Here is a 22339-nt window from a genome sequence, read left to right on the forward strand (position 1 = left end):
ATTATCCATTTCTGTAATGACACATTTCTTTTCAATTTAATATGAGTATATGCGGCTATTTTAACCATTTGTTTGTTTATTTCGATGGTGAAATTATAAGGGGAAGGAAATTTGCAAAAGGTGAATGTTATTTTAGCTAAAGTAATAATTCTGCTTTTGAGCTTGTTTTATTGTGTTCTTGTGTGAGAGGACGATTGTAATAATAGTTAGCTATTTTCCGTTGAGTAAGCGTTTACATTAAATTATATAAAAACGTATTTGTAAATTATAGATACATATTTAACATTTTGTACTTCTTGTTGTTGAGTGTTTTGTTTCCGTTTGATCGGTTCTCGGTTCATCTTTCCTTATTTTTTTTCAAAATTCTTCAATCCATTGATGTCCGTTTTCATAACTTGGCTTGTATTTTCTGAGGTTTGTATCAATGTTTTTACTGAATTTTGCACATTTAATAACAATTGCCGTATTAAGTAAATTTTTACAATAATAATGTTGCTTTTTAATGTGTTTTTTTGCACAACCTTTGCTTATTTTTAATAAATATGCATTTTGTTTTAGTTTTCGTGTGAAGTTTTCTTTCATGGTTTTTCTCACTGACTTAGTACAACAATAATTATATAGTAAGAAATAAATTAATGTTTTTTATTATTTTTATATATATATATAGCTGCATATATGAGTTTGTTGATTTTTTGAAAACACTTAAATTGTTTTTATGTTTTTACCCCTTTGCTCAAATGCCTTTTCTTAGAGCCATTTTATAAACGACTCAAAGTGTTTAGCATTTTATTCAAAATTACAAATTGCTTCGCATTCTAGAATTATTTAGTTGCAAAAGAGCTCAAAACGCGCAATGCTGCGGTATTTGTTTGTCCATTGACTCTCTAAATCTAGTTGGGTTTTCTCTCTACGGCTAAACATAGGTTTTGGAAATCATAATTTTTGAGTTCTGGTCAAAAGGAATATTTTGAATCTTCATGAGCCCTAAGAAGAGACAAAAACATCCTTTTTAAAGGCAACTAAAACAGCTAAGTAGTTTTCAATTAAAGCTCGATTAAGTAACAATTGCTGAGCATAGCGAACTCACAAAATTTGAGCATTGCCGCCGAGTCTTTTGCTGGGGGAGTCGAAAACAATTTGTAATTCTTGTTCAGGTTCAGAGAAGAATCGTTTAACAGCTGAGTCGTCAACTGCTCCTTTTTCCTAGTTGCATGTATTCCGTTTTCTTTTTATTCATTTGCGCATCAGGTTGCCGTTTGTTTGTGAGTTTTGAGCGCGTGACATTGATTAACAAATTGGAATCGCGCTGAGAAAATCGCATTTAAATATATTTAGTTCTCTTTTCGCCTTTGCCACGGCCTTTTAATACTGTTCTCCAATTTTGAATTGTAAACAAGCAAGTGTAAATAGCAAAAAACCCTAAACAACTTAAACTTAAACAAACATTGTATAATATTTGATTTTTTAAAAAAGTAATTCAGTTACAAATAAAAACAAATAGCCCGTTTTTACAAAACTATAATTAAGCGAGAGCACTAAACATAAGTTACAATTAAGAAAGTATATTAAAATTAGATACGTAATCCTTTCCTGCTCTTTGTATATACAATAAATTATGGCAATTCAAATGGAGTATACCGAAATGATACTAAAAGCGAACTAAAGTCCTATTTTCGCACACTAATTTTTCAGCTGAATTGATTTTACAATTACAATTTTGTTTTTTGTTTCACCTGAGTTTTACAAGCTGAGCTTTTCATTTTCACAAAATGGGATTTGTACAGAATTTAAAGTATTCTGCTTATTTTCCTGTAATTCATTGGAAAAGGCATTTCTTTGCCCTTTGCTCTTTTAGACATTTCTTTGCTTCTGGTGAAAGACTCAATGCAGCTGAGTAATAAGTTTGCGAAAATGGGACTATAACCCTGTCACCCTGGACAGAGATTAGAACAGCAGGCGTCCGTAATCGTTCTGAGGCGCCTTTCGGTCAGTCGGCTGCATTAAATACGGCGGCATCTGCTGCTGTGGTGCTCCCAAGCTGTGCGACAGCTCCCAGTTGTAAAAGTGTCGCTGCGACTGGGTGTGCGATGGCTGCGACTGTCTCTTGTTGTTGCCCCACGGACGCTTGGCGCTGCTCATGCTCTGTTCGGATTGGTGGTAATGGAATTCGCTTCTGGGCCTGGGGTCATCGTCGTGCTGTCCTTGCAAGCGGGCCTCCAAATGTCAGACATGCGGCTTGTGCTGCCCGCCGCAAAGACCGCAATGGATGCCGGCCAGGTGGCAGGCGCGAAGCGGCGGATAGCACCACAGGCAGGGCACGAACAGCGAGAGGAGCGCCAGGCCCAGCCAGCGTTTGCTGCAACCGGCCTCGCTGGCACTGCAGTCGCACGGATGCTGGGCCGTCTCACCCTCGGCATCGCTCATGCAATGGTAGATCATGCAGCGGGCGCAGCCCATCCCCGAGATGCACTCGTAGCCGCTGCGAAAGGGATCCGGGGCATATTCGCAGGCGCCCCGTCGATTGAAGTCCTCGCTGTAAAGCTCATGGCAGTACCGGCAACGCGAGCGGGTCTCCTTCTTCAGTATGTCCGATACGTTTGGCTTGTGCAGCGGCTTTCCCGATCCTCCGTCTCGTCCTGTACCGCAACCCACCGTTTGGTGGGCTGCTGCCATGGCCTGCGCCGCCTCCAGAGCGTTGCGTTTCTTCAGCGCACTGATCGATTCCCGGCGAGCATTGAGCACCTGCGCCCCCACCGGCTGGTCCACCACTGGATAGTTGTAGTCGTGGTGCACCGCCGTCAGCGTCACGTACGAGTAGTTCTCACTGGCCGCTATCTGGCCGGCAGTCGCCGGCGATGGAGCTGCAGATGCGGGCGGTGCGTCTGGCGGCGATGTGGTGGCCGATGTTTTGTCCGTGGATATGTAGTGAATTGGCGGCGGGGGCAGCTTCTCCGAGTCGGAATTGTTGCTGACGCTCTCTGCAAAATAGCAATAGATTAGAGATGTTCTTGTTTTTTATTATTTTTAGCCCCATTTAGCAATGCGTACTGTGACTTTTCTCGCTGCCCTCGGGGCTTGAATGGATCTTTTGTAAACTCTCGCTCTCCACAGGTAAGTCCAGGGTCATGAATACATCATCTTCGCCAACCGAATCATATTTGGTCAGCGGCGGGCAAATTATCGTTGGATTCGATTTGGCCAGTCCTGAATGGGCAAAGAAAAGACACTTTAGTGCATTGAAAAATAGTAATATATTCAAGCAAAGAGAACACAGTATTTTAAAAGGCGCAAAGCAGAGAACAATTTAGGTTTTACAGAGAAAAAGTGGTAGAGTTTAGAGAGCGTAAAATCAGAATACATCTACGTGTAAGCAAGGAAATTGAAAAGAACTCTTTCAAAAAGTAGTGACCTATAGGTGTGGACTAGTCTATAATATTTCTCATATATGTGGTGCTGGGAATTTTGAAGTGATTTGGCACAATGTTCCTTCAAAGCAAACAGCACACATAAATCAACTAATTTAAGGTTCGACCTCAACACTTACCAATTCGTTTGAAATGATATATTTAAATGTTTGGTTGATTTGTTGATTTTTGAAACAAATTTGCAATAATCCAATGTAATTGTGTGTGGTGATTTTGATAATTGGTTTGATTGTTTTCGTTTGGTATTGTGGCAAAGTAGAGCATAAGACATACAAAAAAGTTATATATATTAGTAAACGAAAGCAATTCTAAGGCAGAGGCTGGGAAGAATCGGATGAATCAGCAGAATCGGAAGAAAGAAAGGCAAGTAATTGTTTTGGCATGAGAAGGAAAGCAGGAGTCAAAAGGCAAAGGCAACTAAGGCGGGCTGATAGAAAGCAGAGAGATGGAATTTGCAAGCCGGTCATGCATCTAGAGTAGGTGGATCCGGACAGGACAGGAGTTTACCATCGATCAGCTCGTTGTAGGCGCGCAGGACGCCCTTGTCAAAGGCCCGCGCATCGGCGGCCGTTTGAAATGTGAGTCCGTTCCGCTGCTTCCCTGCACGCCAATGATGAAATGTGGGCATTACTTTGTAATACTTCAGATCTCTATTGATCACACAGCTCAAGATGACCTGCCGTTGGGTTAATCGAATGTTATTATCTCATCTCTATAGGTTCGTTTAGGATCCACTCACGCTCTGATCGGATATCCTCTGCCCGTAGATGATGTAGTCATGACCCGATGCCAGTGGGGATAGCCTAGCCCGCTTCCGGATCGAAACGTTGGCCAGGCCACCCCCGGCCAGCGGTAGCCAGCCCTCGGTGCTCTCGTCTCTGGTCATTACCTGTGCGCGTACTGTTACTAAGAAGTCGCTGTGAAACAAAAGTAAGCAGAAAAAAATATATATTATTAGTATAACAATTTAAATGAATCTTACATATAAGACTAGCTCTTAGACAAATGGGTAAACATAGTTATGTCTTTAATCCGATTTAGACAACACTTTTCTTTTGTTCTTTAGATTTCATATTTAAAAACTTTGTCATTAATTCTAAATAGAATTTCCTGGAAGGTCTTAAAACTTAACTAAAATCACAATTAACACTTAAAGCGTAAACTAAAATTAAAATCCACCTGCTTGTCCTGCGTTTGACGCTTAGTTTGGTATATGAAACCGTAGCCATGCTGGAACTACCAATGGTTTTTAACGAATGTCAGCCATGAATGTAACAAGGTTGCCTCTATATCTTCGACAGGATAACCTGCAAGTGCCGCTAATTTGGCTAATTCAATTTTTGGGCACGCCAAGGAAGCCATACCAAGGATGCCAGTTGCCACCTGCCACCAGGAGCGACTGATTCATCCGAGCGAAAGTGAAAAACCAATGACAACTAAAAATAACAGCAAGTCCTTCGGTTTAAAAATATAAGCTTAGGGTGGGCACTGAGAAAAAATGTCAACTAACCCTCTAAAGGGTTAAGATTGAAATTTACAAAAATCAGAGTGTCTCTCATAAAATTTTTAGAGCACAATCAAGTGGTATTTAAGGGTGCCAAAGGATAAGTAACATCCGGCAGGGGACTTCATTCTTGAAAAGGGGCCGCCAACTTCAGTTCGGGGGTTCCATCACCTTATGAATGAGGGACATGAAATGGAGTTTTTGACGACCTGCGCACAAGTCTTGCATAAAGACGGAGTTCCCGGGCAAATGTAGGGAAGTTACTGAATGAAAAAAGCTCCGAAAAGGGAGTTGAAACTCCACTGTGCCAAGTGAATGTGAGTTTTGTGAGCGGTGGATGTGAGCGTGAGTGTACCAGGGTGCGTGTCGCATACCTATACACATGCTTGTCCTAGTTTTGCTGGGTTTTACAGAATGAATTTTTGTCGCGACGTCACCGGGCCTCTGAAACTGAGGACATGTCAAGGACTGGTCTTCCTATGATTTTCATTCAGCTACGTCAGCTAGTCAAGGATTTCCGAGGCAGTGTGAATGAAATACAAGTATGAAAGGAACCAAACGGAACTATTCAGGGTCAGAGCATAACGCATAACGGGTTTTCATTGAGAATGAGAGGCGCTAACGGTTCACTCCAATTCAATTTAGAGTTGCCACCCCAATTCGAAAGGGCAGGGTGTAGTCGAAATAAAATAGAGATGTATATATAGACATACTACCAACTCCGCCAAACATAAAACATACATACATTTATACATACATATATGTGGAAAGCTAGAAGAGCCTGCCCCAAGCCGAAACTAAAAGTCTATCAATATTTGGAAGCTCTCATTTCCAGTTACGGCGCATGCGTGGGAAAGATACCGTTAGAGAGAGCTCCAGTTATCTTTTTCTATGTATGTGTAGGAGTTGTCGTCCATAAATGATCTGGGACGAAATTATAACCAAACAACTAACCAATTGAATATTTTCTAACCAACATTCATTCATTACCAACTTTGGGACATAGCTTTGGTGGTTTCTCGCATTCAAAACATTGTTGCCAACTGAATGACTTGGATACTCCCACCCACACACACACTCGTACACCCACCCACACACAAACGCAGAGGCTGCAGCTGAAAAAGATGAATGAACAACGGTCTGCGTGTGCGTATACGTCTGTGTCTGAGCTTGTGTTTGTGGACACCCACACGAAAAAGTCGGAGAGGCGACCATCATAAAAAGTTCCAATACACAGCACCCCTTTAAATAGGCGAATAGTTTTAATAGCCAGCACTCATAAACGATACACGCTCCACTCCCACATATTTGCATGCAAACACACACATCTTTCCTGTCGCGTGGTCACGATGTCCCGCTTACCGTTACATTATTCACATGCCAATCAATTTACAATGCTAAATTGAAATCGAATGTTGTTTCCGCTGCAACAAGAGGCACAGCAAACAGGGTGTTGCTGAATCAAATTAGTGGGTCATAATAAACTACAAAATATCCATTATAGATTTTGGGCGAATTTAAATAATTGTACCATGAAATTCCTACTCCCTAAAAATCATTGCCTACTTTTTGGCGATTAGCTGTGGCAATTGTTTAAAGAATAACGATCAAAAGGACAAGAATACTACTCAAGAATAAAAACTTTTTGTAATGAAAACTGTTCAATAAATTCAATTTACACTAAAGCTTTAAGACTCAAGAGTGGATTTGAAATTGCAAATTTTTTAACGTTTTTTTAGTTTAAAGCCGACTCTTAGCTTACTTTAAAGACGGGAAAACATGTCGTTTTCGGAAAACTTTTTAATGCAGTGGATTTGGATCTATATAATCTTCTTTTTCCAATTTGATAATTTTAAATCTTTAACAATCTCTTTATGAACTATACATTAAAAATTTGAAAAATATGAATTTCTTTTTTTACATTTGTTAGGTTTCTCAATCAAGAAACATAAATTAAAACTGCCAAGTTTCTTGAATGAGAATAGTAAAGAGCACCCTCTTTAGCGAGTTTGTGTGGAGGCGTCTCGCGTATCAATTCATTATGAGAACGGAATAAAGAGCAAGACATGAATGAAACTATAGGAACCTTGGGGGCTATGGTTTTTTAGATTTTTTGTTCTTGTTGCGCAGGCTTTTGCCTTCCCCCGATGTAAATACTGAAAGAAAACGAATCGCGGGGCGAAACAACAAACGGACAAACACAAAATGACATCATTTTCGAATAGAATTTAAAGAGCGCCAGCGGCGCGAGGCAATAATACGTGAGTAGTCGTAACAACGGCAATTATTGGACCCAGAGGCGAACGGAAAAAGAAACCACACATGGGGGCGTTCCATTTCATTCATTAAAAGTGTCGACAGACAATGTGGAGACTTAAATTCGCTCAGACAAATGACTCACAGTTCCTTTCTGCATTCCGGTTGTCCATTGATGAAAACAGATAGCCAACTCAATTAAAAAGCGTTTCGTGAATTGAAACATGTTTTTCACTCAATCAGCAATCAATTGAGGGCAATTAAAAGATGCACGCCGATTAATTGCAACCAGCTGGCAACCAAGAAAGCTTTCTTTTTCACTGGCAAACTAAACTCACTTTAGAATGAAAAAATTTCAGTACGTTTTAAATCAAAAATTATAATATTTAAAGCTTTTATAATTATTAAAAACTAAAACAAATATGGGACGATAGCTTAATATCTTGCAAACTTAATGACTATTTAAATGCCATTATTTTATGTTATTATTCGTCGTATAATTAATTTAAGAATGTTAGCAATTTAAAAATTCATGAAGTTGTTTTAGATTACAAAACATGTGTCATTATGGGTCGACAAACGAAAGATAAAAATGTTGTTTAAAAACTCATGTGTTTTGGTGATTTATAGAAATCTGAAGTGATTCAGAAAAAAATAATGTGAAAAACACTTGAATTACTGGGCATGATAAAGAGTTTTAATAACAAATTTCGGTCATTGTTTAATGCTTTTTTTTATATTATTTTCAAAACTAAAAAAAAAAGTTTAGGAGTTTCTGAAAACGAATTCCAAATTTAACACGAAGGCATTTGTGTGGCACCCCGATATATAGATTTGTAACACATATTTTTAACATAGAGAGCAACTGTGGCACCCCTTTAAAAAAAGATTTTTTTTTTGTTTTTTTGTATTATATGACACAAAAGCTATAAATACTGGAGAAATACATATTTCTATTCAATTCTTCGTAACTCTTCTCGTTATAGAAGTTTGACGGATTTAATATCCCAAATGACCGTAGGGCTAGTTAATTGCGGCAATAGAATAGATACTACAACTGTTATAGGCCAAACTCACCTTTCATGTCCTTCTGTCATGGTTCGTTATCAGAAAGATTCTAATATAGCAGCGTATAGTGTCGGTGTTGTTGTTGTTGGTGGCGAAATACACCATGATTAAAGCATAAAGACATTCAGAGCTGCTGCTGCACAAACGTTTCCAACGAAAAAAAAGGAATCAAACGACAACAACAACACCAGAAACTCAATTAAACTATTAGACGATCCGATCCCACGTTGTTGTTGTTATCCGACTTGCTGTAGCTAAATCTCGACGATCTCCAGTACACTTTTTTGGCACAATTTTGGGGGTTTTTTTATTGAGAGTTAGGAGGCTTTATTCATTCACTAAATTAAAGGGGAAAGGTAAGTAATTAATTTCTGGTTGTGCGTTTATAAATCGAGAATCACTTTTACTTTTCCAAATACACAAACACAGGGCCACTTATGTGGGCGTGTAGACAAACACAGTGGAAAACTTCGCACACACACGTACATACACGGATTTTTCCAAGCAACAAAAGATGTAACAGATGAAAATTGAGAGAAGGAGAGGCTCAAATTGGGAGTCTGTATGCGTTTTAAACACTGACTTTTAATTACAAACCTAATTATTTTATTTATGCAAGTTTTTAGGAGCTTCCACTTGCTGTGAGCACTGTTTTTTTATTAACATAAAATTTGCAAAAGCGAAAATTCATTCATACATTTCCACCAAGGAAATCAACCTCTCCTGCTCTCTGTCTCTCTCGCTCGCTCTCTGCAGCTTGCGCAGAAAGTTTTTTGGGCGATTTCTCCATGTGTGTATATGCTGCTCTGCTTGCTGTTGCTGCCTTTACATATTTCATATTTACATACGCCTATACATACTGGCGAAAATACTGCAATAAACCCATATATATTTTCACTGATTTTCCCCACCGATTTGTTTAATTGTTCACCGCAGCATTTTTACAACTATTTCTTGTTCTTCTTGGTTTTCATTGTATTGATCCATGTATGTATGTGTATTGGAACACTTTTTGTAAATGTTTAAAAGCGAGAGAAATATGAGAGTATCCACTACACTTTTTCATTTTTTCAGCTTTTTAAATATGTAACTCTGCCTTATAATTAATTTATTTAAAAAGGCGCACACGCATACACACATTCACACACACACTCATTAAACATGGACAGACACAACGAAAATGCGAAATTTTCATTAATTTTGCACTGCTTTCAATGACATTTACTTGTGCCGCTCGCGCGTCGTCTTCGCGAATATTGTGCGCTTTCCGAATGGGCGTTTTTAACAATTTGCGGATATTTTCACAATTATTTCTAATTGCGTCGAGAGCACACGAACCAATTTTTTATAACTACTGAGCAGTGTTACCAGTTCCGCTTATATCCCGTCAAATCTAGCCTTTTTTAAGACCAATTGCTTGAAAAAATCGGAACCAGCGGGCAGCGGTAATTTTAGCTTTTTTTTTTAATAAAGCTTATTTTTTTTTATTCTTAGTAAAAGCATAATAAAACAACCAGTTAATTCTTGCCTTCGTTTATATTCCAGGTTAAAGTAGTAAAATCAAAGAAATAAATTACACATCTTATTCAGAACTGCTTAATTTAATTTATAAAAAGATATTGGCATGACCTGAGCAAAATTGGTATATTAAAGATATGCGTATGCCAAATCCCATTAGAAAACTGTTGATATTGGATGTGATATAAATTATATTGTATATATATGTAATATATAAATACAAACAGAAGTAGTATATAATATATTTATCAGGATTTCAAAATGATTAAAAACGTTTATTTGTAAAATTTTTTAGCTGATTTTTCATCATCCGTGCCGTCGAAATCAGCTTTTTTTTTTCAATGAAAAGTTGGTAACACTGCTACTAAGCACGAAATAATTTCAGCGGCTCTGTAGAATATAACAGCTCTGTAAAGTTCCTTTCCCATGTATTCAGCGTGACCGCTTTTCGGAAAAAACAAAACTCCTGTGTTGGACAGTGCTCCTTTGAGAAACATTTGAGCCCAATAGTTGCTGGTCACACTGAAACTACAGGCGCCGATTTTAATAAAAGATGTTTTTATATACCACTCCCTAAAAATCCATTTTTTTTAAACTTTATTGTCAAAACAAGAAAACCTATTTTAAGAATATTAACAAAATAAATATGCACAAAACAAATTTAAAACAGCAATCCTTGATCTTTATTCCCTGTTTTAAAATGTTACAATATTTTAATAACTTTAAACAATAATTTTTAGAAAACATGATTTTATTTATCCGTAAATGTATTATGCGTAACGCAGAAAGTAGTCAAATATATGTACGTCTTATGCAAAACATCAGCCTTCTTTAAAATTGGTTCATTATTTTAATACGGACTTTGTTCTAAACAATGTTTTTAGAGTTAATATATGGACCGCAAAACCACTTTGAGTGCAAGAAGCTTCACATCATGACTTTAAGTGAAAGCAAACCATTTGTGTATATATACGAAAATGTAACTAATAAACAACATCTGTCAAATATTCTGAACTCTCGCCCATGTTCGTTTTCAGGAACATGACCCGGTGCAGCTCGTCTATGCTGCAGGAAGGGTCTTTGATCAGATTGCTGGCCTGTGAGAGAACCAACGTCGAGGGCGCCTTGCTGGCGGGAATGGTTAGGATTTGGCTACTTGTCTTGAAGAGCAGCGGAAAGTGCTCCCGATTGGAGTGCCACCACTCGAGCACGTGAAATCCGTCGTTGTAGGCCATCTGAATGTCCTGATACCCTCGGATTTCCTTGGCAATCTTATCCTCCTGGCTGTCCATGGCGACAAAGTCCGAAAACAGATCGTCGTCCAGGTCAATATCGCGTTCCCTGACCACCTCGCCCTCGCCTTTGATCAGGACTTCTTCCACCTTTTCCGGATGGTGCGAGGAGCAGTAACGCTTCATGAACTCCTGGCAGTTCCCGATGGTCTCCTCCCGCTCCTCCTGGCTGAACTGCAGCAGCCTGTTGGTGGGCGGGAACAGAAAATGGGCCATCATGTGGTACTTGGTGATGCAGGGCAGCACCATCCAGTCGATGTTGTCTATCAATACCCTCTTCAGAGCCACTTCCATCGAGTGCCTGGATTCCCCGGCGCAGTACTTTCTCAGCCGGTGGATGTGGGGTATGACCAGGTGCAGTGTCGGACTCGTACCGCTCTCCAACGTCTGGCAGCACTTCTCGAAATGCGCCAGCAGATTGTTGATGGCCACCAGTCCGGAAAATTCACAGCCCTCAATCAGCTTTTCATCATCTTTCGCAATAATGCCCCAGTTGGCTTCTAGTGACTTCAATGTGTGGCAGGTCTCGACCAGACCCGACGAAATGGGCTGGGGAAGCACCCCCAGAATAACCAACTCCTTGGCTTTCTTCAGCATGTTTCTTAGCTCGCTAACGTCGTTAAAGGCTTTCTCCACCACTCTGTCGAGCAGGGAATTGATGCAGAACAAGGTCCTTCTCCCCTCGAATACTGTTTTTACGCAGGCTTGCTCGTCGTACACGAAAATGGGGTCATCATCGACTAGATCGCAGTCCAAATCCCTGAGCGTGGCCTCAGTTAACTTGAGGATGTAGGTTTCTGAAATTACATAAATATAAATATCACAATAATTCAAACAATAAATGGTTTTTAAATATAATTGGTTTTTTAATTTGAGTACTAAATTTCAGTATTATTTGCCATATCAGGAATAGTTGTTTAAGTTTTATTTGTTATAGATCTTTTGATTAATAACTAAATAAATTCAATCTTCCTAGGAGTACTCATATAAAGTTGTCAGCTGCTATCACTTGGTGTTTTCCCTTTGGATTTACTAACCTGTGGCGGATGTGTTTCTGGGTACATTGGAGACGCCCAGCAATTGGGTACATTTGCGTCCCTCCCGGACGTAGTGGACGGTGCTGGAGAGGAAGAAGCTGTCAACACTGGAGTTTCTTTCCTCGGCAATGGCTATGCTATAACCGTTTGCCCGGGCGCAGGACATTTCAGAGCGCGCCTGCTTTAGTTTCTCCTCGTACCAGTTCTCGATATTCCAGCCAACGACTCCAGTCTCCGGCAGCAGGTCCTTCACGCAGATATTGCGGCCGTACTCCAAGCCGATGTCCAGTAGGACGGAGACCAGTTTCCGAAGTCCCGTATCCTGGGCGATGTTGAGGGGACGACAGTTGGCCACGCACCACTCCACCACCGCCTGGGTGACCTTATCGGTGGCCCTCTCCTCCGTGCTGGAAACTTCCGAGTTCTTGTTGGGATCCTGATCCTGCCTTTCCTCGTAGCCGCAACGCAGGGGATCCTCCGCCTGCGGACTGAAGACCTTGGCCCTGTAGCACTTGTGGCGCACCATGTTGGATGTGCATCCGTGGTATTTCACCAGGCTGTTGCATGTCCGGCACATCACAATGTTCGGTATGGCGAGTCCACTTTGGTCCTCGATCCTGGCGAAAACATCCCAGACATTGCTGCGACTGCGCTTGTCGCTGAATCGCAGGACTCCTGCGTGCATTTGGGCCTTGATATAGTCATGGCTGTAAGAAGCCCTTGTAACTTTTCCCATTTTTAACAAGCTAACGTTTCGGATTACAAAGTTTGACTTCATATATGAGTTAATCGATATACTGTTTACAATGTGTTATCGGTATCGCTACTATCAGCAATAATAAGAATGTTAATAGTTGTAACAATGCAATAGATTTTATTGTTAATTAATTAAACAAATGGTGCAAAAACTAATTAAATCTGCCCATTTAGTCCTTTTTTATTAGCTACATATATCAGAAACTATAATCCGCCACCTTGTTATTTTTCACTCTGCGCTAGCACGCTTTCCAACACTATTTTGTGCGTGACTGAATTTCGTGAGTTTGTTTGTATTTGTGTGGATTTTATAATTTGGGTTTGTTTTCGTTTTGCAAACCGATTTCCAGCGATTCTTCCGCTCCGCCATAATGCATGTGGAAAAGAAATCGGAACTGCGCAGCCTCCTCAAATCCGGCGACAAGCGGTGTAAACTTGTTGAGCCCCGGAATACGAAAAGCTGCGTCTGGAGGTTTTTCAATCTCGTCCAATGCGACGACCGAATAGAGCCGTACGCCTGCTGCAAAACCTGCGGCGATCTGCTGTCCTACAGCGGGAAAACCGGAACGGGATCCCTTTTGCGCCACCGATGTCTGCACTCCAGCAGCAGTAACGGTAAGTTCGGGATCCGAATCTCACGCACGCCCTTGTAGTTCCACTGCCACGCGTGCTCCGTGCCGTAGAAACCGAGCACGGATCAGTGCCCGCTGCCATCGCGATAAATCCACGGGTCATCGGTGTGGACTCCTTTGTATTAGGGGCGGGAAAAAACCTAAAACTGGCTACTAGAGAATCTAAAAAGTCGCCCCGGGAAAACAATTAAATCGGACACTGAATTCCCCTCATCCAGTGTTTGCAGAAAAAGCCAAGAAACACCATTTTATTACCATTATCACTAAGAAAAATTATATTTATAAGGTATAATACTTGAAAGCTTAGTTTAACGTATTTTTTTCTATAAAAACATTTCATTGCCCTTTTATTTTTGTTTTTCAACTTCTTTTTGTATGGCCTTTGTTTTCGTCCCTATGTTCGGGCGTTGTGCAACACTGGCACGCTGAGTACTTGACAACACTAGCAACAGCAACGCTAGTATCGCAAAAAATAATTTGTGAAGAAAAATCGGGTTTTACGTAGCAATAACTAAACAAAAGAGAACGATTAAAATGCCCAAGGGACGCGTGAGCAATGTGTGGCAGCACTACGATATTAACGAGGAGTGCGAAAACTTTGCGATATGCCGCTACTGCGGCAACAATATATCGCGTGGTGGCATGGCCAGCAATTTGAAGGGCAACAATACCACCAATTTGTGGACGCATCTGCGCCACAAGCACAGCGACGAGGTCCTGGTCAGTCCGGTGCAGCAACGCACACCAACTCGGATGATCCCGATCATAAAGAAAGGTAAACTTTATCTCCCTGGAGTTCTCTCTTCTGGCGGGCTATCGACCCCTTGGGTCGGCGGGAAACTATCGGGGACGTCCATCTCTGGATGATATTTGTTGTCAAATCGGCAGCTTTATCAATATGTATCGCAAGGCACATCCACTAAGTCCAGTCCCCATCCTTTGCTTGCAGAGAAAACCGTGCGGATAACCAAGGCCAAGACGGTGAGGGAGCCACTGCGCGTGGCCAAGCCGAAGATCGATTCCAGTGTCGCTAGCTATCTGGGCGAAGCTGGGGCCCTGCCGCAGAAGTGGGAGGAGTACGAGCAGAACGATGAGATCGGCGAGGACATCAAGGACATCATCTACAGCGAGGATCCCCTGTGCTACAGTCCCATACACGTGATGGACGAGGAGGGCGGCGTAGAGGAGAAGCAGGTCACCGTGCTGAGCCACTCGGGTGCCGGCGGCGGGAGTGGCAGCAGGGCAAATGCAGCAGCGTCTCAGGGGATCCAGGCCACTGTGGTGGCCTCCACCTCGAGCAACAACAACTCGGCCAAGCAGCTGAAGAACAACCTGGAGACGTCCATCGATCGACTGACCACCGTCAGCGAGCAGCTCAGCTATATCATCCAGCAAAACCACGAGGAACAGACAAAGGACGACGACTACTACTTCGCTTTGAGCTTGGTGCCCGTCATGCGTCACTTGTCGCTGAATCGCAAACTGTACGTGCGCTCCAAGATCCAGGAGATACTCTTCAAGGAGAGCGAGGAATCGACGCCAGCCAAGGATGAGTAGGCGCCGGCGTAACATACATTTACCCAGAGGATTAAGAAAACGAGGATCGGAAACAACAGGGCAGCTGCATTGCATGCCTCTGATTAGGTTAAATATCTATACATATGTTATGTATTCATTTAATTTATGCGCTTTCTACCAAGTGCAAAGACTTTGATTATTCAATTTTTATTCACCCTTTACTTTAACCCAAATGCAAAACCGAAATAAAGCTGTACAACATAGTAAGAAAAATGCGGTTCCATCGTGTATGACGTTTATTTTAAATAAATTTTATTTAAATAACTTGTTAAGATTTACAAAACAGAGAGCGTTGCTAGATTGTTATTATAAATTATTGTATTGTAATTTACAAATCGTTTTTGCGGCTAAGTTTTGCTGTCTATGCGGTTCTTATAGATATGCTTCACTATCGTATCGGTTGAGCTCCTCAGTCGCGAAGCTAACCATTTTCTTTTGTTTTCTTGAAGATCTAGGAGTGCAAGCATACATTATCATACAATACGAATACAAATTACAGTAAACCTCCTACAAATCGAGCAATAAACAATAAACTTAACCCTACATATAGTATATGCACCCCCAGATATCGTTTGCGGGTGTGTATGCTTAGCTTAGATTCTAGTCAACAAATCGGTAGTTTATCAAACACTCTGACTTGAATAGCTAAATGAATGTTATGGATGTATATCTTATGATGATTTGGTGTTGATAGAGAGTGGCTCGCTCAAAATGAATTTCGAATTGAGGATATGATGGGCATTATACAAATATGTTCGAGTATGTGATGAGTGTGGGCTCGCGTGATATGGATATTAGGACTAAGTGCACGATATGTTTGCCAAAAGTTTGGTATAAATGTGTTGTAGTATTACGCTTAGATATGCTGCAAATGTGGCTTGTATATCTATGTAGGTATATAACATTTTGATTTCGGTTTTCTCAATTGGCAGAGGGTATTTCCCATACTTTTTTTTTTTTTTTTTTCGTTATTAATCCAAGAAAGTGTCGTATACAAGCATTTAGTTATGTCCAAAAGTTCGTTCAAATTGTATCTGTTTTGGTATATCTTGATTCGTATTAGTATTAATCAATCATCATGGGTATATAAATTGGTATAATTTCCTCTATTCACAGTTCCGATTATGAGTAAGTTTTATTTATTTGGGTATAAATATTTACAAAATGTGTTTAATCAAGCTATTTTAGAATTATATTTGCCCGTTCCAAACTCTGTGGCTCAAGAGAGCCTTTTGCATGATATGCCTTCCCTTTTCATATGTTTTCCATTACTTTGATATGGTATTCTATGCGTATTTGTGTAAATCTATTACCGAGGCGTAATCAAAAATAAATTAAAAACGGGATACAATCAAAAAATGTACAACTATATCAATAGATTTTTGAATTTTGGAACCATTTTCTTTTGTTTATTGCACTTTCGAGCTTCTTCTTGTAATTGGCGTGGTATCTGCGCGACTCCGGGGAGGGGAGGGGATTTGGGGCCTGCCAATAGCCTCATTTAGTAGTAATATTATTTGGTTGACGTCACCAGTTGGGTGCTATAGCCCTGTGTGTTGCAGGTGGGCAGGGCGAAGGGATTGAAACTCAGGCTGCTGACCCCTGGAAATATATGCAAATGGAAATGATTGGGGTTAGTGGGGATATTTTATAAATATGTAAAAAGAATTTATTGCAAACTCGCAAAAAATCTAGAGATATATACACAAATCTACAAAAATAATAAGCTCTTTGGGGACTTTTTTTTGCTTTACTATCTTAGTAATAATGGAAATCATAAATACCGTTAATCGTGTGTTGTCTGTGGTGTTTGTTGATGGTGGATGTGTGTTTTGAATGCTCAGATTTGCTTTTACACACCCACCCAGACACCCAGACACCCAACCACTCGCCATTTTTGTGGGCGTCCTTGCAGATTGATGGATGGTGTTTGGCCGTGTGTGTGTGTGTGGGTGGTGGTGGGTGGGTGGTTGGCGTGGCATGGTGTGGTGTGGTTGTCGGGCGTGAAGCATTTAATTTCAACAAAATGTCGTTACTCTGCCCCAAAGTCCGGCTCATCCAAGGTCCTCCTCCGGCTGAAATGGCACTGGCCGTCCGGGAAACGCTTAAACGGCCGCCGCCGTGGCTGCTGACACGGCCGGATTGTGCCACGGCTGGTGGGGATGTGGGTAGTGGTGGTGCGGGTGGGCCGTCGCCGCGTGGTGGTGCTGCACGAACGCCTGATGCCACGTCGACGACACGGCGGACACTGTTGGAATTAATGGCGAAAATGCACTTTGCTGAGCATACTTTGTTCACTTTGTTTGGGTGGGGAAAATGGGGAAAATGGGGAAAACTCGGGATATGGCCAAGAGAGTTTATGCAGTTTATGTGAGGCGGTATTCATGTGAGAGTCATTCAAACTGAAGTTCAAATCAACTTAAGATTGTAATAGAAATTAAGGTCACTTAAGACAGGGATTTGATTGGGTAGAGAGTTTTTACTAATCAGTAAATGATGGAAACATGAAATTACTTAATCCTTCTGTAAAAGATGGTCAGCAATGCTAAATTTAACTCTCCTTAAAATGTCTCCTTTTTTGAAAACTTAATTTGTTCTATATTTTTCTAATAGCCAAAGTAAATTTCTTAATAAGAAAAACTTTACAATACTATTAATAATATATTAAGTTAGTTTTTTAAAATGGTAAAGTAAAAAGTAATGCTTTAACAAAAAAAAAAAAACAAATTTACAATACAACAAATATATACAATTTTTTTTTAATGGGTTAAATATAAAAAATTTGCTTATTTTATCTTTCAAAAGGTAAATGAAATTATTAAAAAGTCCTTTTAAAATTGATGAAAATAACTGACAGATTTGGATAGTAATATTAGGCATCGTAACTCATTCACTTAGAATTCTCAGTAAACAAAATTCTTTTACCTATCATTAGAACTTATTTGAATTCTAACAAAATAAATGTTATTTAAGTTATCTATTATTTATTTATTTTTATGTATTTTTTTTCTTTCCTTTATCTTTGACAATACGTTATGTTCCCTCATAGAAGTATCGAATGGAGGACGGTGAGGCGACCAATTAGATGGGTTTCCCTACACCAAAGTAAGAGCGCTTGGGAGCAGGGTACTTACTTGACGTGGAGTTGAAGACGCTGCCGGGCGAGGAGGATAGTGTGCCCATGTTGGGGGCGGGTGCATAGCCATTGGCCGTGGCCGCCACCGCAGCACTGGCCGCCGTGGCTCCGTAGGATCCGCCGGAGCTGTGCGGCGTGGAGGCGCTGCTGCAGTAGCCGCCCCGCGGACTCACGCTACTGGACTGGGCCCGCTGGTAGTCATCCTCGGTCCATTGGCCAGAGCCATCCTGCACACTGACCGCCAGCTGGCCGGCATAGGAGTTGAAGCCCGTCGAGCCGCCCGGGGATCTGCTGCAACACGTTGGGTATTGGGTATTAGACTCCAGCTACAGATTTACGATGTAAGCAGTGCTCTTACCTGGGCATGGAGTAAAGGGCCTCGACGAGATCGGCTGCCCGCTTAAGGATTATCTCCTTTTGCAGCTTTTCCGGGTCACCGGGATGCCGGGGAATGAGCTTCTGCAGGCGCTGGAAACCGTAGTCGATTGTGGGTTCGTTGAGAGCTGCTTGAAGCGTTAATCAAAAGGTTAGACATGGATTGTTCGCTGGAGGGGAGGACGGTACTGCGACCACTTACAGACATAGACGAAGCGACCGGGCGATCCCTTACAGAACTGTTTGCTCTTGTAGGATAGCGTCACCTCCACCACGCCGGGAATGTGCCGGGGCGGTGTCTGTACCCGGATCGCGTGCGAGGTGATCAACTCGCTCCAGACCAGCATCGTTCCAAAGACCACCTGCAGGCCGTCGAAGAAGTTGTCGCCCACGATGATCACGGTGGCGCCTCCGGTGGTCCAGCCTTCGCTGGGCGAGATCGCCTTAATGCAGGGCGTGGCCACTGGCAGCGGTGGATAGAGACCTGCAAAAAGCATCCCAGAGAATAATGGTTTAGTTGCGTTTAACTCACAGATGCGATGATCGCTTGCGGATTTGCCAATTGCTACGAATACGAAACGAAAAAAAGCTTGGGGGGATTTTTTGGGGATTCAGGGGATCTACGTAAAACGAAAAAATTGGTCGGAATAATTGGAATTTTGCTACGGACCATCGTAGGTACTGTCGGGCGCTAGGGGGTGACCGGAAATGGACAGGGATGTGTTGCCTGTACCTTCCGTGGTGTCCAGCCGCTTGGCCCTCCGTCCGTGCTTCGAGTTGTTGTGCACGAACATGTTGTCGGAGATGGCCAGAAGTGGTCCATCCACGGCCACCTGCGTGGAGATTACCACCTGGTATTTGGAAAGGACGAAACACTCGTATTAGAATCGATCGGTGGAGCTAAGATGGAGGCGCTAACTCACCTGAAATCGGCGCATGTCCCGCGGATTGCCGGCGTTTTTCAGACAGTTTTGATTGCACTTCAAGAAGAACTTGAGAAAGAAGCTGAAATATGAAAAAAAGAATTTCGTTAATCAGTTGAATTTAAATTACACAGGGAAAAATTAGTTGCAAATTCAATGTTTCATAATTGTGTTTTAGAATCGTAATGATTTTAATTTTTAAATGTGTAAACCTAAACTTTAGGTTTTGAGAAACACCTCTCCTTGAAAACTTTTATTTTGTTCTTTTAAATACTTTAAATATAATTAAATAAAATGCAGTCAATCTTCTACATATATATGCATATTTTAAAGAGCTTTAATTCAATTCATGAACATTTTTGAAAAATTTGACTTATGCAAAATCTTATTATGGTCAATTCAGTATTTAGTTCTGAGATACTTTATAAAATGTATGTAGTAGGAGATACTTTATTATGTGCATATATTATGACATACTTTATAATATGCATATATTATGAAATGCTTTATAATAATAATCAAACGCCAAATGTAATGTTGTAACCATCTCTACACATATCACTATTACATTTAACAAGGTCTTAATTTTATAAAGAAAATTTTTATCAGCTTCCCAGTTTGAAAAAGGAGAGCATGTTGAACCATAAATGGTATTGAAATCGTTTTTCCCTTTGTGCAGGCAATTATCAATCGGTTGTGGATTTATGCCAGCTTCAATTAAGAGTCTTTACGATGCTCTCCTCGTCGTGGAAGGCGACTTTACGAGCCGCTAATGACGGGTTGCGCCTTTTTGCTGCCACTTGTGCGCCTGTTTGTTGCTCACTGTTGTTTTGGCCTTTTCTGGGCAGATGTTTGGCCCGGGGCGGTAGTGAGTAGTGCCCTTGCGATAAGTGGGGTGACAGCCGGCGAATGTCCTGCGGCCAGGATGCGATCCTGTTAGCCTGTTAGCCCGTTAGCCCGATAGCCCAATCCAATGGAAACTGACACCACCCGGGTGCGGTGCATTTAAATGCCGAAATACTTTTATGCATCCGCCGGCGACATGATACGGCCCTATCAGAATCCCGCCTTTGCCTCCCCCTTTTTATTTGCAGAAATAATATTTTCCCTTCCGATCAGCGGGGGGTGGGGGATGGAGGATGGTAGGGAAAAAAGCGGCATTGTGCCGGGCCAATTTTCATCATATTTTTTTATGTTGTCTCTCATTCGACAAATTGGACAAATTAGCAGGGAGCTGGAGGGTTGATCTCTGGCCAGCGGGTGGCATCTGCATATGTCCTTGTCCGATGGGAGTGTCGCAAATTTGTTTATACTTCTGACACTTTTCGGAGTTTCTCGCACTTTGAAGGGGTGACATGAGTGTGCGAGTGTTACTCATTTCCCGAAGTGTGGTCCATAAATCATTACTTAGGCGATAAGAAACTGACATTCGAGATATGCCGAAAAGCCAGAATTTCAATTAAAACTGATAAAAGGCAATGCCCCACTTCTCCATTAAGCCCAACTTTATATAATTTTCACAGAACATATACAAATATATATTTAGCTTAATGTGTGATTTTTTATTTAGCTGCGTGGCGCTTATCAAAAACGATTGGGAACTTGTTGGACTTCGCAATGGAAAAACAGATGTGAGTGGATGGAAGTTATCCATTACGGGAAAAAAAGAACATCGGAGCGGGCTCATCATCATTAACACACAGGCAATTGCTGTGTGCCATTCCCTCGAGGGTCGAGAGCCGTGTATCTGTCAGATACAATATCGAATTACAGTGCCGGCAAACGAACGTGGAAACTCACAGATGCAACTGCAGTCAGAAATTTGAAATTTGAATACGTATCGAGTGGCGGAGGAGAGGATCCTTAAGGGTCCCCATTTCACTTGCTCGCGATGACTTCATCCCTGAGACACCAGAGCCATCATCACTTCGCGGCCAAGAACAGTCTGCATTTTTATGACCAGCTAATTGACTTTCTCGGAAGCATCCTGCCCCTCGCCTGCTTGCTTGAATTACAATGTTTTCAAAATATCCTGACAGGACACATAAATTCACAGGGTCCCCCCCCCTTGCCATTTGCATATGTCTTCGTCGGGCTATTGCAGTTGGGGAAATCTAGCCGAAAATTCCTGATTCCTGACCAATTCAAGGATTATTCCTCTAAAGAACCAACCACCCACTTTGTGGCAATTAAAAATTCCAGTCGCGTCCTGTCAATAAATCAAAGTGTCTCCCATCTTGGCACCCATCCCGGTTTTCCGCCAACAAAGTTAGCTCTTTGGGCCTCTTCTTTGGCCTTTTGTTTTGCCAGCAACGCGAAATTTTCATTTAATGAAAAGCTACGCATCATCAAATGTTCGCACATGACATCGGGGCACCTCCCAGGGAAGCCCATCGTTCGATGGGATTGGGCTCCATTGGCAGCTCGGGCACGTAGCGCCAACGAAGTGCATAATTGGTCATTCATATTTGGGCGAGGGGGTCGCAACTTGGTGGTGTCCTTCGATTGGGCGGAGATTCTTTTTTTATCCAAGCGGAAAGTCCTTAAATTTTGCTTGTCAATGACATCGAAAGTAGAAATAGAAATTTCCCCAGATGGCCTTTGGGAATATTGTTTTTTTTTTGGGTAAAACTCAAGGAGTTTAATTCGCAAGTTTAATTTTTTAATGAAAATAACTAATTTGGAAAATAGCTTCAAACCTTTTTTGTTCAAAGGAATGCCGAATTAAATATATGACAAAAACTAACTTAGATAATACATATGTCAAACAAATTATAAATACCACGTTTTAAAGTCCATGTACTAACAATATTTTTGAAAATATTAAGTAAATTTAATT

General features: G+C 41.3%; 3 protein-coding genes across 15 annotated transcripts in view; 1 reads left to right on the forward strand and 2 right to left on the reverse strand.

Moving 5' to 3' along the window:
* Positions 1-1335: 1335 nt before the first annotated feature.
* On the reverse strand, positions 1336-9613 carry LOC108149796 (sprouty-related, EVH1 domain-containing protein 1). Of its 2 annotated transcripts, none has more exons than XM_017277662.2 (6): positions 9479-9613; positions 8263-8591; positions 4165-4342; positions 3933-4101; positions 3049-3138; positions 1336-2978 (listed from the first exon to the last, which is right to left on the reverse strand). In XM_017277662.2, exons 2-6 carry the CDS (start codon positions 8280-8282, stop codon positions 2224-2226), a joined length of 1212 nt encoding a protein of 403 aa, XP_017133151.1. In that variant the 5' UTR covers positions 8283-8591; positions 9479-9613; the 3' UTR covers positions 1336-2223. The 2 variants fall into 2 exon arrangements, with proteins under 2 accessions (XP_017133151.1, XP_017133150.1); XM_017277661.2 differs by having other exon boundaries at positions 3049-3204; positions 9479-9612.
* Positions 9614-13191: 3578 nt separating this feature from the next.
* On the forward strand, positions 13192-15279 carry LOC108149772. 2 transcript variants are annotated; one of them, XM_017277618.2, is made up of 2 exons: positions 13192-13471; positions 14438-15279. In XM_017277618.2, the coding sequence occupies exons 1-2, from the start codon at positions 13228-13230 to the stop codon at positions 15043-15045; spliced, it is 852 nt and encodes a 283-aa protein (XP_017133107.1). In that variant the 5' UTR covers positions 13192-13227; the 3' UTR covers positions 15046-15279. The 2 variants fall into 2 exon arrangements, with proteins under 2 accessions (XP_017133107.1, XP_017133108.1); XM_017277619.2 differs by lacking the exon at positions 13192-13471 and adding an exon at positions 13832-14263.
* A 17-nt stretch (positions 15280-15296) lies between these two features.
* Positions 15297-22339, reverse strand: part of LOC108149770 (transcription factor collier) — a 29293-nt gene continuing 22250 nt past the window's right edge. For 2 of the 11 annotated variants that reach the window (XM_017277616.2, XM_017277607.2), the window contains exons 6-12: positions 19501-19582; positions 19248-19428; positions 18780-19061; positions 18561-18708; positions 18201-18493; positions 16851-17314; positions 16577-16668 (exon numbers count right to left, since the gene is read on the reverse strand). In XM_017277616.2, the coding sequence (XP_017133105.1) occupies positions 17172-17314; positions 18201-18493; positions 18561-18708; positions 18780-19061; positions 19248-19428; positions 19501-19582 (1129 nt within the window). In that variant the 3' untranslated portion in view covers positions 16577-16668; positions 16851-17171. Of the gene's footprint in view, positions 16669-16850; positions 17315-18200; positions 18494-18560; positions 18709-18779; positions 19062-19247; positions 19429-19500; positions 19583-22339 lie in introns of all 11 variants that reach the window. The other 9 variants (XM_017277611.2, XM_017277610.2, XM_017277613.2 and 6 more) reach the window with 8 other exon arrangements.

The sequence above is a fragment of the Drosophila elegans genome, unplaced genomic scaffold, assembly GCF_018152505.1.
Source record: "Drosophila elegans isolate 14027-0461.03 unplaced genomic scaffold, ASM1815250v1 contig_183, whole genome shotgun sequence".
Taxonomy (NCBI): Eukaryota; Metazoa; Arthropoda; class Insecta; order Diptera; family Drosophilidae; genus Drosophila; species Drosophila elegans.